This window comes from Toxorhynchites rutilus, chromosome 3 (assembly GCF_029784135.1).
Source record: "Toxorhynchites rutilus septentrionalis strain SRP chromosome 3, ASM2978413v1, whole genome shotgun sequence".
Classification (NCBI taxonomy): domain Eukaryota; kingdom Metazoa; phylum Arthropoda; class Insecta; order Diptera; family Culicidae; genus Toxorhynchites; species Toxorhynchites rutilus.
The window spans coordinates 62,660,841-62,675,689 of record NC_073746.1 but is presented as its reverse complement, the minus strand read 5'-3'; the positions used below and the strand labels follow the sequence as shown (position 1 = coordinate 62,675,689).

Here is a 14,849-nt window from a genome sequence, read left to right as displayed (position 1 = left end):
TCTTGTTAGCAATTGTAATTCCTTTTTCCACAATTAGGGTGCTGAACACTTCATTCGTCTAAAACTAGGACGGAAGCAGAAAACTTTTCGTCTCAATTTAGGTCATATGGAGTCTATTCAATTTATTTTTCAAGTGCATTTTACGCGGAAAAAAAACTTGCTACTTTTTTCTCATGCGCTGTAAAATGTTTTCCGCCAAAGGAAAAAACGATTTTGTAACTCTGACTTTGTTCATTTACGTTTTTGGTCGATGTAACGAGAAGTAAAATAAGATTGAAATAAAGTTTAGAACACCTCAACAATACTGAAATTTCAGTTTCTGCTAAAATTTCAGTTGGGCCCCTATGATTTTGAACGCTAGCATTGATTTAAGAAAAAATACTAATTTGTTCATTTCATCTGCTTATTTTTACTTTTTACAACACTTTTCCTATGTAGTGGACTATTATAAGAAAAGTAACATACATAAACAAAATCTGTGACGTCACAGATTTAAAAATCTTCCCACCTTTCATTTTCCATCTCGGTCAACGCGGACTGTGTCCCGCGAGAAACGCTCAGCGTGGAAACACACTAGACGGCTCTACCGCGCGGTTTTCACAATGACAAGTCGCAGCAGGAGCTTGATGTAAAACACATTCAGCGGCTATCGACGGTTTCACTATCTGCCTTTATTATATTTTTATAGACGGATGCAAGACGAGTCTATGGTACAAGGTACAACTGTTTGGACAGTACGCGGATTAGAGGGGCGGTATATAACGACAGAATGATGTGAAACGGAAGAGGGGATGTTTACCTGAGCAAGAGGGAGAGAGAACTTGATCACAAACATCTGAAATATTGCATTTCTCGACAATTTAGATGGAATACGATTATCCGCAGCTACATGACCGCAGAGTGGTTTTCACGTATTGGCTCACCTGAGAGTACATTTGTTATTGCCTTGCTTTATTTTCACCTTTCAAAAGCGCATAAACACTAATGGCGGGTTTACATTAGGGAGATCTATAGCTATAGATGGATTTATTCACGTGAAAATGGGTGTAAACGGGTGAGAATAAATATGATACACTTATTCGAGGTATATATAACTTGAATAAATTCAGCATATGTAATCGCTTGTAAATTTCTCACTGGTGAGAAATCACTAAAGTTGGATGCAGTTCTACTTCAGGTGAATAAATTCACCGAAAATATGGATATATTCATTATAGAAGTTCACACTAGTGTAAACGGTTGATGCGATTTCTATAAATCTCATCATATTTCTTCACATGAATATATCACTAGTCTAAACCCACCCTAATACTCTAGCAAAACCCAAGGCGCGTAGAAGCATATCCTAAGGTGGGCCAACTTGCTAAAACCACTCTTCAGCCATCTTGGAAGTCTACTGTGTTTTGTTTGTAAACAAAACACAATACGCTTGTGCCCAAGCTCGCTCGTGATCAGTCTGTCTCTTTCACGCTTCAAGGAAAAAAAATCCCCTTCTGCTTTCTTCCGTACTTTTTTATATACCGCTCCCCTAACCAACTTAGTGACGAAACGGCCTCACCTAGTACCATAGACCCGTCTTGGCAAAACCGTTGCGGCGCATCATCTCCATCGAGCCACCGCAGCGAATGGGAAACCGTACAACAGTGATTTTGGAACCGTACACACCCGCCCCGCCTTGTGTGTTTTATATCATACACCAAGGCGCGTAGAAGTATATCCTAAGGTGGGTCAACTTGCTAAAACCACTTTTCAGCCATCTTGGAAGTCTACTGTGTTTTGTTTGTAAACAAAACACAATACGCTAGTGCCGAAGCTCGCTCGTGATCAGTCTGTCTCTTTCACGCTACAAGCAAATAATTCTTCTTCTGCTTTCTTCCGTACTGTTTTCATATACCGCTCCCCTAACCAACTTAGTGACGAAACGGCCTCACCTAGTATCATAGACCCGTCTTGTCATATACATTCCATTATCGAGGCTCCGCGGTGGTCTGTCATTGCAAAATCCGCGCGGGAGAGCCGTCCAGTGTGTTCGTACGCTTATACGTTATTTGCGTTGTGCAGAACCTTTGCATTTTCAACTGCTCAGATAATTTCGTAATGTATTTACGACGGAGTCAGAGAACGAGCTTGTGGGTAGTGATGGCATTTTCACTGAAATGATACACCGCGCGCGATTTTTATGTCCAAACTGAGGATACAGTCATCACTCACCATGCACTTTTCCTTTCACCGTCGAATGTATAAAGAGAGTGAGTCACACTCTCTTACTCTTGGGAGTTCGAGTGTGCGAAACCTGTGTCCAGCACTGAGGCGCGCTGATCTACACTCTGTCACACTGAGGAGTACACTGAAGAGTGCAATCTTGTAGGGCGCATGCAGCGTGCATATGTATTAGTAATCTGTTGGACAGACAAAAGAAATCACTGCATAGGATTTATATTGATCGACAACATTGAGCTTTGTTTAAATAATTATTTTAGCGCAATAGTTACCAAAATTACGCGCTACTCTATATTAATAACATGCGATGTGTCTTTACATAGAAATATTTACTTTTAGCGGAGAAATACACGGAGAAAATTTGAAATTTCTTTTATGGCTATGATTCATATCAATGGAAGCAGATTGATTATTCAAAAAGTTCTACAGGAACAGCGCAAACTACACATTGCAATTGTATAGCCAGATTAGGAGAAGTGTGTTCTTATGTAGGCTTTTTGCTTTTCACCCTGGAATGCTGATCTCATGAAGAAATAAACTATAATGAACATTCGTGTGCAGATAGCGGTTGACTATGTTCAAATTCATGATATATTCAGTCAGAAAGAATAACCAACCCTCAGTTATGATTTCCGGGTTGCTCTGCGGAGAATTAACATATGTTTATAAGCAAATTGATCGGGAACGGAGAAAATCCATCAGTTACAATTCATGGAAAATACAAAAAAACATTCGAACGTGAGCATGAGCCTCTATAACTTTAATCTTGATCCGAACATGTTGATAAACCTTTTTCCGCCAATTTCGATCCAAATCTAGAAGGAAAGTCGCTTAATGAACATTGCAAAATGAGTGCTAATAAATTAAGTAGTATGCGTACAAAATCTTTTGTTCAAGAAATAGCTTACTTAACTGTTTCACAAAGTTTATGTTAATGTTGTTAACAATTTCGCGCTAGTAGAAATACCGCATCTATATTTAAATCAAGAACAAGATGCCGATTGATAACAAATCCACTGCTGCTGCAAAGCAATTACGAACGTAAACAAGCGATGTTTGCCCAACATATGCTCCACATGTATGTGTAGCAAGAGCCCTATTCGACATATAATCCACACGCATGTTTCACATCGGTTCACTTTTTTTCAGCGAACCACAGCACTAAGCCATATCTGTTATTTTACCTGTACGCACCTGCAAGAGCGTACTCTCCAGTGGATTAATCCGCTACACTATAGAGTGGTTGTGTGCTGCTCTTCCATCTTCTTACGCTCGTACAAGAAGATAGTGATTATAGAACTATGGTGATTATAGAACAAAGAACAAATTGTTATAGAACAAATCTTTCTCTTCTGTACTTTTCCTTTCAAAAATCTGTATCTTCGAAAATATTCGTTGCAGAGAAAATTCTGTTTTATTAGCATGAAAAAAACACTCATTTATTTTCTACAAAATATTACAATCATTACTGCAAATACTACATTTGCATTACTACATTACTTCGAACTGTAACTTATGTTAACTGTAACTGTAACTTATGTTAAACCAACCTGAACCGACTTTTCATACTGGGTTAGAGCCCCCGCAGACTGCAGACTATTTTGCGGCCGATAGTTTGATCGGCCGACTTAATCAATATGGAGAGATAAGCATATGCAAACATTACACCGATTCAGTTGGGTCGGTTTTTACACTAACAGGCCAGCTCGATCAAACTGTCTGCCGATAAAAAGTATGCAGTGTGCGGGGGCTCTTATACTGGCTGGTTTAACATTTGTTTACCATTTTTATCGCGTAATATGTACGAATAATTCATATTGTTAAAAATGACCAATCATTGGTAATATTTATTATAAAATTTGTCATATGTACCATCTTTTCCTAAGAGTGCATGGTCGGGCTTTTTCTGACATTGGCGATAATAGATTGCAGCACTGCTCAAGTGATACAAATCGCAAACAAGTTTGTTTTGCTTGCTCCAGAAGTATAGACAATTGTAGCATTTCTGTGAAGTAAAAAGCTTTGATATCATTTTAATGAATAAAACTGGAGACGTGGAATGGCGTTTATTTGCAACAATTTGTAAGTATATTGGGGAAATGATTAGGAAACCACACCATCGCAAGGCGAAATTTATCACTACGTTTACGGCGATGTTGCTTTCTTGTGTTTTATGTCTGTTGATATGCAGTATAGTAGTCGTTCGCCGACTGGGCGAGAACGGCATTGAATTTTGTATTCTAAATTTGGGGATCGACAATGACAATAAGAGCCCCCGCACACTACAGACTTTTTTTCAGCCGACAGTTTGGTCGGATCGGCCTACTGATGCGAAAACCGACCCAACTGAATCGGTGTAATGTGCGCACATGCATACCTCTCCGTACTGATTAAGAAGCCGACTGAACTATCGACCGACAAGTTAGTCTGCAGTCTGCGGGGGCTCTAATAGATTTTCAGATGGAATGAACACACTTTTAAAATAAGAATTATGAATGAAAATTATTTTTTCCCAATCATATTCGTATTCTAAGTAAACGAAAATCAATTTTCGGCAAGTGATGAGATAATCCTCTAAGGAAATTTGTCTTGAGATCATTTCGTACTATAAGTTTCAGTAGGAATAGGATAAATTAGGTAATGGTCAGGACTACGTGCTTTGAGTAATTAAATAACAAGTGAATATTTTGATTTAAATTTTAAAACTGCCTTCGGGCCTTCTAATCTGATAAAGAATAATTTGGATCCCAACCTCGAATGCCGCCACTAGACGTCAACATTGTACACTGTATCGTAAAATTGGATAAGCAAAAGGTTTCCACTAATCATTTTGGAAGTTTTGCATTGGGCCTGATTCTCGAATACACTTCACGGTGGAAACCAGGTGTATGACACGATTATCGCTATCTCACTCTACCTACCGTCACCGCCTATCTCACTATCCCTCTGCTGTAAAAGTTCATCATCGACATCAGGGTATGTCAGATGGTGGTAAATTGGTAATTCGCGATAACGTCGACGTCTGGTGGCGACTTCAAGTTTGAGTCATAATTTGGGTCCCAAAATCGTTAGTGTAATCTCTACCAGATTAGAAGACACGAAGCGGTTTTCAAATTTTAAAATTTGAATGAAAATTTTCACATTATGTTATTTAATTATTAGAAACACGTATTTATGACTTTCATTCAACCATATGGTCATACAATTCCAACATTGTTGCTGATTTTTTTCTTTATAATATAAAGTTGTCTTCATAAACAATTTTCATATGAGACTTTTTCCCCACCTGCAAACAAAAATGTTTTTAATTTAAACAGAATACTAATTTGATATGAGAAAGCTAATTTTCATTCATAATTTTAATTTTGAAAACGTTCACTCCGACTGAAAATCAGCTGTTCTTTGACGCCCCCCTAAACTAGTAAACGAAGCTCACTGCCGTCAACGCGGATCGCTGTTTTATAGCGAATTCGTTTTTGTTCAGTTTCAACCCCAGTGCCGCACTAACTGCTGTCAAAACGTTTTTTTATTCACTCAGTTTCGCACTCAGTGTCGCACTAGTTCGCCCCGAAAGCTGCTAGTTTCGCACTGAGATGCTTCACGGGTTGGCACTCGGGTTCACCAATACAACTATACTGAACTGTCAAGTTCCGAGTATTGTTTTAGAAAATATAGAAATGAAGACTATGAAAATGGAAAAGCTACTGCTCTTGCTGTTGTATTATTGGAATCGTAATCCAATTCGGATTCTGATTTTGAAGAGTATAGTCGTGTAGACGGCATTAAGCTCCGTGTGCTTTCATTGGGAGGCGAAAATTATTATGGATATTCAGGAGGAATAAACATGCTCTCAAAATAAAAATTATGAATGAAAATTTACTTTAACGTATCGAATATTTATTTTACGTGATGAAATAAGAGGGTTTTTTCCGATATCGCAGAAACATTGAACGAAAACTGTGTCTAACGATGATTTTATATTATGATAGTAATTATTTGTGGAACAAACAGGAAATGCTACGACAAATGGTTAAGTGAGTGTCAGGACTACATGTGTTAGGTAATCAAACAATATGAAGTAAAAAATGTCATTCAAACTTTTATATTTTTACACTGCACTTGGCCCTTCTTATCTGATAGAGAATAATTTACCTCAGAATCACTAATATCGCCACCAGACGTCGACACTACATTTGTCGTCGCAAATATAAACAAATCAGACTATATAACGCACACCAACAAACCACCGCATTCGTGAAACTGAAAACGTTTTTTTATTACAGAGTCAGTGTGGCACTGACTCAGTTTTAAAAACGAATTCGCTATTAAAGAAAACAAATACTTCTAACGTGTGAGATGTTGGCATCAAAAACATGGCGGGTGCCATACGGCTGGTGGAAACGAAATAAACGGCACGCCATTGAACTACGTTTTACGAGTTAGTGAAGTGTCGAAGATAATGATGAGTTTTCAGGCAGAATGAGCACTTTTCAAATAAAAAATCATTAATGAAAATTATCTTCTTCGTATCAAACTGGTATTCAATGTGAGTGGAAAACTTTGTTTTCTTCATGTGATATAATAATCTCACACAAAAATTTCATCGGAAGATAATTTGATATTATAATAATAAATTTAGTGGGAAACTAATCTCGCATCCAGATGGCGACACCGTACCGTTGTCATCGCGAATGCGTTTCATACCGTTTCCACCGTGAAGTGTATTCGTAGTGTATTCGAGAATCAGGCCCATTGAGTCCGACAACAGGTATGGAATATAATTTGGGGAAAATATTTTCTATAAATCAATCAATCAATTTTTATTACATCTCAAATTACTTTCGACTACCCCTCAGCAAAATTTTACATTGAATATGACATCAACTAAAAAGTAGAAGGGTCTGAGCCTAGGGGCACGGACGGAAGTTTGAAGTAGGACTGTGATTATTCAGAACAGTTGTTATTTTCAATGTAATTCTTTTCATTGTTCAGAAATCTGGTAGTTTAACTCTTTTGAAATTTCAAATAGTAGCCCTGAAAAGGGCCCTTTGTTTTATGTATTCACAACCGTCGAACAGTTTGTAAGCTGTCTAACTGAAAATGATTTATGAATATCTGTGTAACACATAACAGGGTGGAATGGTAGATGAAGTATATGTGGATCGGTAAACAAAGGAATATACCGCCATTGATTACATTGAATATGAAGTTTATAAGGAATAAGCAAAAAACAAGTTGAAAATACTTACGATTTCGTGATATTTTGAAATAAAATACACATTAAATCATGAAGTTGCTTTATTTTTAATGGATAGCTATGGTATTGTGAATTCTTTCCATTGTGTTATCCTTATTGTTAGACATACTCTAAAGCATCGGGAACAGTAGCTTTTTCGGCGAAATAATGTTCGTTTGCAGACTATCACAATGAAGTCGTATTGGTTCTACTGCTCAATCTATCATAGAAGAAATTGAGTTATTAAGAATTGAATATGAGTCATGAAGATTATTAAAATTTCATTCCGTTTTATTTTTGTGATGCGATGTAATGCCGATCTCAATAAGGCCGATTACACATTATCCGGTTTCTGCCGGACCGGTCTGAAACCCGAATGGCAATTTTCGACCGTATCAACCTCTTCACGGCGCCGTGATGCAGCCGTCTACTGCGACTGCATTGTCCGATGACCGGACAAGTATTATTCGCGATGACAGTAGCATAGTATCGACGGCTGGTGGACACATCAGTTTGGGAAAGTAAATCATCCTCTATAAGATTATTAGACCTTAAGACAGTTTTAAGTTGCTCAATTTTTAATGAAAATTTTTACATCATGTTATTTCATTACTTTAAACACGTAGTACTGACCCTTACTTAACCATTTCTGTATATTTTTCTTGATATTTTCACAAAAACTCATCATTATAATATAAAACCATTATTAAACACAATTCTTGTTCAGGGGTTTTTCCCTACTTGCAAAAGAACGTTTACTTCATCACATAAATAACATATTTGTTAAGAAAAAGTTTATTTTCATTCATAATTCTTATTTTGTATATGAGTTTACTGCACCTGAAAATCCATTATCACTATCATTTTCCAAAAGCGGAGCACGAAGCTCCATGCCATCAACACGAATTGACAGTTGTTTGCCATGTCTGTTAGTATTAGTACAATTCAGGCAATTTTTCGTCCCATGTAATAGTATGTGTGCGCTATTAACGTTTGTTTATTGATTTTGAAACCAATAATAATTTTGATAATTGATAATTTGCAAGTGATATGAATGCTGAAATTTTTATTTCACTTCTTCAGCAACTACCAGTGTTGTGGAACAAATTCTGTGATACAAGTTTCTGTTCAAAGAGAAGCAATGGTCACAGGTGCACGATGTCATCATTGAGCATATTGCCACGGACTGTGTTATTAACGGTGAGTGGTGTCTTTCGACAAGCAGATCGAGTTATTTAATTAACTTCTATTTTTTTGTTCACAGGCAACATCCCTTATTTGAAATTATTCCTGAATTTCTGGGTATTCTAGTTTTACCTGACCCGGAACGCGATCAACGACGAGACCGAGGCACTCAAGTTCAAAATGTTCCCATGCCCGATGCCAAAGCATTGGTTCTGCCAGAACAAAATTCCAGCTTATCTGATTCGGTAATTCTTTGCCCCGGATCCGCGTATTGATAGCTGTGATGCGAAATGGGCTCGAGAAGCTGCCCCTGCCCCAGGAGGCATATGTTGAGCGCGTTCTTGGACGAGGATCTGCGGAAGCAGCAATGGAATAGTGTTTGAACGAATTATAATGTTATTTTAATCGTATTTTTTTTTATTGTAATAGTGAAATAAAAAACACTCTAGAATGAATGGATGACATACATTCTCTTGCAGGAAAATTCCATGATAATTACAGAAAGTGAACACATTATTGATGTATATTTACAATAGTGCTCCTGGCTTGTTACGGAATGTTTTTATTATTGGCTCATCAAATTGCACTTTTATCTAACCGTGTTTCTGAGACTGTTGAAAAAATATGTGGCAACGTGTGAAATAAATCATGCTATTTGTGGAAGCATGGAAACAAAATAATTATGCGTATGAATGAGTAAACCACAACTGGATTAAAGTTAGTTTTTGTAAAAGTATTCTGAAGTGGGGCGGAAGTATTTACGATAGGTACGGTATGAACGCCGATATGATGCAGTATATGCGTAATATCCGTGAGGCCTGGTCTCACTTTGACCATGCTCCTGGTGTGCCACTCCAACATTTGTCCCTATGTGCTCACCAAGGTGCACATGCAGTCAGCTGCATGTAACCGGAATATTTGCAGCAATGTTTACCTGTTAATCCACTATATAAATAAAAGCATGTATGCGTTTGTGAGAGATGTACGGTTTTGTGTAGTGAGAAGTGTCTTTCACATTGTTATCCGGTTATCCGTCCAAACCCAGCGGCGCTTTTTGAAACCGGTCCGGCAGAAACCGGATAATGTGTAATCGCCCTAAGTCTACGCATGATAATCGCTGCCATCCTCCTAGTATATATATTTTATTGATATATTTTTTCGCTGTACAATTGCCCATGTTGCCGCAGCCCGGAAGACACTCGCTTAAATGTTTTTCACCCGCCGTATACAGAAGTCTTTCGCTAACTGAACTATCTTCAACTGGTCTTATCTATAACAAGGCGTACATTAAAGTGCGCTACATAACAGCGTCACCGTCATCGTCCCGTCAACTATTCTCTTGAACTTATTTTGCCGACGTCAAATTTGCCGGTGATGGTGTATGTGAATGTATTCTGCGTAATATTCATTTCAAAACTCTTAATAAACGTTACATTTTTCGTAGAGTGAACCCCCTATATAGAAATCAAAGACATAGTCCTACGTCAAAAGCAGTCCTGTTAGTGAACGGCTATTGTTCATTAAAATGCTATACTTTATTGAGCCAATATTGAAGAAATATAATTGGTTTTATAACAAAACATGCTTTGGTAAAAATGTACTATATTAAACTGACCAGACGTCCCGCGTTACGCGGGACAGTCCCGCATTTCAACAAAATGTCCGGCGTAAGATTACGTCCTGCATTTGGCAAAAGTAACGAAAATGTCCCGCGATATCAATATATTTCAATATTACAATTTGATCATGTTGATTTTATTAAATGGATGAACCACAAAAAAAACTTTTATTTGACAGACTGTTCAAGAGATCTTCGAATGCATCCAAAGATTAATACGTTGAGCTAGTTTCATCGCACCGACAGTGGACTTTTTGTTTAGAGAGTGACAAATGGAAACGACAGCAACAAAATTAGAAAATGTTTTTTTATAAAAGTCCCCTATTGAACCGCAGGGACCAACGTGAGTCAGACGAAAAGTTGTGCGATCTAAGTAGTTGATAGGTAGTATCCTGGAGCAACCTTAGTAATCGTTGTTCGTTTACCAGGATAAATAGATGTAATAAAATTTTCATTACTTGTTCAGACTTTGACCAACTCACAAGTTGTTTTATTTCCACTCACAAGTGGTTATGGGCCCAGAACTGGCCATAGCCTGAATATTAAGAGAAGCTTATTTTCGATTCCGAAACCATGATCCCGAGAGACACGCCAAGAGCAGTGGTGTTGGAAGTAATACGAGCGGAAGTACGAGGACGGCAAACAGTGGCGCAGGATTACCGGCTGGTGGTGATGGCGTGCGGCCCGCAGGTGTTGTTCGTGCCTTTGGAAACCCTGTAAATCTTTCAAACATGGAGAAGCTGCGTGGACGTGAAAACTATGCTTCATGGGCTTTCGCAATGAAGATGACCCTGATAAGAGAAGGTTCCTGGCGAGCAGTGAAGCCAACTCAAGGGGCCTGATTCTCGAATACACTACGAATACACTTCACGATGGAAACGGTACGAAACGCATTCGCGATGACAACAGTACGGTGTCGACATCTGGATGCGAGATTGATTTCCCACTAAATTTATCATTATAAAATCAAATTATCTTCAGATTAAATTTGTGTATGAGATTATTATATCACACGAAGAAAACTAAGTTTTCCACTCACATTGAATACCAGTTTGATACGAAGAGGTTAATTTTCATTAATGATTTTTTATTTGAATAGTGCTCATTCTGCCTGAAAACTCATCATTATCTTCGACACTTCACTAACTCGTAAAACGTAGTTCAATGGCGTGCCGTTTATTTCGTTTCCACCGTGAAGTGTATTCGAGAATCAGGCCCAAGGTCAAGAGGTCGATCCCGAGATGAGCGAACGAGCGTTAGCTGCGATTTGCCTAAACTCGGAGAAGAATAATTATAGTCTGGCGAAGAACGTTGATACGGCAAAAGAAGCGTGGGAAAAGCTTCAGAAAACGTTTCAGGACAATGGACTAATTCGTCGTTTCGGATTGTTGGACAAGTTGACGTCGGTGAAGTTAGAGGAAATTGGTTCCGTTGAAGACTACGTCGACGAACTGGTAACAACTGCTCAAAACCTGAGTGAAATCGGATTCGAGGTAAATGATCAGTGGCTGGCATCGCTATTATTGAAAGGATTGCCAGAATACTATAACCCCATGATCATGGGACTGCAAGCCTCAGGGATTGAGCTCACGGTCGACACCGTGAAAGCGAAGATACTTCAAGACGTGAAGTGGCCGTTGAAAAGCTCCGGAACAGAGGGCGCGTTATATACCAAGCAGAATCAAAAACCGAGACAGTCCAAGACCGAGAAGAAGAACGGAAATTGTTTCAATTGTAAGAAACCCGGACATTTCGCAGCAAATTGTCCGTAGAAGCAACCAACAAAGAACAAAGGCAAGGTTTTATACGCGATGCTAGCTGTTGGAAGAGGAAAAGAAGAAGAATGGTACTTCGCCTCAGCTGCAAGTAGTCATATGACCAGATGTGAAGAAGGTTTCAAGAAGCAAGAACGTTTGGAGCACTCGATTGATACAGCAAATAATCAGTCGATAAAGTCCGTTGCAAAAGGGTTTGTCGAGCTAGATCTCAAAGTAGGAAGCATCGAAGTTCAAGACGTACTGCTAGTTCCTGACTAGGCTACAAATTTGCTATCCATCAGCAAGATTTGCAAGAAAGGTCTGAAGGTCGTTTTTACGGCAACGAAATGTGAAGTTTTGGACGACGATGGCGATGTGATTGCTTCAGTGACGGAAGAAGATGGTCTGTATCGATTGAACCAAAAGAAGGAGAAGTCTTTCCTGATGGTGGATTCGAATATCTGGCATAGACGATTGGGACATATCAATCAGCAGAGTATGGTGAAGTTGATGTCAATGGCAGAGGGTATTGTGTTGAAGAAGGAAGCTCTTCAAGATTGCTTGGCTCCAAGGAAAGCATGCTAAAGACACTTTTCACGCAAGTAGCACGAGGGCAGAAGGCCTACTGGACTTGGTGCATTCAGATGTATGCGGTCCTCTTGAAGTTCCATCGCTTGGAGGAAGTCGATTCTTTCTAACTTTCATCGATGACGCAAGTAGAAAAGTGTTCGTGTACTGTCTGGAATCGAAAGGTCATGTGGCAGAAGTATATGAGCAGTTCAAGTCACTCGTCGAACGGCAAACGGGCAGAAAGTTGAAAGTACTTCGCACGGATAATGGAACGGAATATGTCAATTCAAGAATGCGGAAAAATATGCACCGAGACGGAGTTGTGCATCAAACAAGCTGTCCGTATACACCAGAACAAAATGGAGTAGCCGAGCGGATGAACCGCACTTTAGTCGAAAAAGCAATTTGTATGTTGAATGATGCTCAATTGCCAAAGAAATTTTGGGCAGAAGCTATTTCTACAGCGGCGTATCTTGTGAATCGCAGTCCGTCCAGATCCTTGAGTATGGTTACACCCGAAGAAGCGTGGTCCAATCGAAAGCCGAATTTAAAGCATTTGAAGCTGTTTGGATCTCGTGCGATGTTTCATGTACCGAAACAGAAGAGGAGAAAATTCGATGTGAAGTCCTGTGAAGGTGTTTTCGTCGGGTATGCAGACAATTCAAAAGGGTATCGTATTTTCAATCCTGATTCTGGAGATGTGATCATTAGCCGCGATGTGGTGATTTTGGATGAAGGACGACCATCAAATATGCTGAAGAAAGATCAACAAGAAGCTATTGAGTTCATGGATTTGTTCACTTGGGTTGAAACGAATGCCGGCGACGTGCGAGGTGGCGTTCCGCCAAGGATTCAAGATGAAGTTGCAGTACCGATGAATGCAATTGTGCCAGATCAGGCTAACATTTCGGATCATTCTGCAAATAATGTGGTGCCTAATCTTGCGCTCCCACCGCAACTTTCAAGATCAGCTGACGAGCAGCAAGGGTTGAGGCCCAGCGGTCGGGAGCGCTCATTTCCTGGCAAGTATTCAGATTTTGTATGCTTTAGTTCAACTGCTGTACAGAATCTTTCCGAACAGTGCAAACATGATTATTCCGACAATGAGGGTGTTGCGGACGACGGAGATCCAACGAGCTACACTGAAGCATTGAATCGAGCGGACCATCAGCACTGGAAGAAGGCCATGGACGAAGAAATTCGAGCGCTAGACGAAAACGGTACATGGGTTCTGACTGATCTACCGCGAGGAAGGAAGGCGATCAGAAATAAATGGGTTCTCAAGACTAAACGAGGTGCTGATGGCGATATCGAAAGGTACAAGGCACGGCTAGTTATAAAAGGATGTTCCCAATGCGCTGGTGTTGACTACAATGAAGTTTACTCTCCGGTGGTGAGATATTCTACCATTCGTTTGCTGATGGCGTTGGCAGTTCAACACGATCTCGACATCGAGCAGCTTGATGCAGTAACTGCATTTCTGCAAGGAAAGCTCAGAGATGAAGAGATATACATGGAACAACCTGAAGGCTACGTTGGTGATCCCACGAAGGTGTGCAAGTTGCGAAAAGCTTTGTACGGGCTGAAACAGTCAAGCAGGGTGTGGAACACACAACTGGATGAAGCGTTGAAGGAGTTCGGACTGATTCGTTCCAGTGTAGATCAGTGCCTGTACTTCACTTTCAAGAAAGACGGAAAGATGCTATTCGTAACAATCTATACGGATGATTTTCTAGTGTTCACGAATGATGCAGAAGCCAAAGAGAAGCTGAAATCTTTCCTGAATTCCAGATTCAAAATGAAGAATCTAGGCGAGGCGAAGTTCTGCCTGAGACTGCAGATAACTCGTGATCGAGTGAACGGAAAGCTTTTCCTCGATCAGAAAAACTACATCGAGGATGTTTTGAAAAGATTCAACATGGAGAATTCGAAGCCTGTTGCAACGCCAATGGATTCCGGCAATAAACTAGACAAGTCGATGTGCCCCAAGACCCCGGAAGAAGTAGAAGAGATGAAAGAGGTTTCCTTCAAGGAAGTGGTTGGTTCGTTATTGTATGCAGCATAAGCAACCAGACCGGACTTAGCGTTTGCAGTTAACTTGGTGAGTCAATTTTCTGCAAACCCTGGAAGACAGCATTAGGAGGCTGTAAAACGTATTATGCGTTACCTTCGTGGCACATGTGGCAAGAAGTTAATGTACTTGAAGAACGGCGATCCCCAGTTGACCGGTTATACAGATGCGGATTGGGGAGGAGATCCTGAT

At 39.6% G+C, this 14,849-nt stretch overlaps 1 protein-coding gene across 3 annotated transcripts in view; it reads left to right on the top strand.

The window, feature by feature from the left end:
* The first annotated feature begins 4,162 nt into the window (after positions 1-4,162).
* The window catches only part of LOC129776833 (zinc finger protein 271-like), a 29,018-nt gene continuing 18,331 nt past the window's right edge, over positions 4,163-14,849 (top strand). The window contains exons 1-4 of one of the 3 annotated variants that reach the window (XM_055782716.1): positions 4,163-4,302; positions 7,786-7,977; positions 8,540-8,656; positions 8,721-8,886. In XM_055782716.1, the coding sequence (XP_055638691.1) occupies positions 8,822-8,886 (65 nt within the window). In that variant the 5' untranslated portion in view covers positions 4,163-4,302; positions 7,786-7,977; positions 8,540-8,656; positions 8,721-8,821. The remainder of the gene's footprint in view (positions 4,303-7,785; positions 7,978-8,539; positions 8,657-8,720; positions 8,887-14,849) is intronic. The other 2 variants (XM_055782715.1, XM_055782717.1) reach the window with 2 other exon arrangements.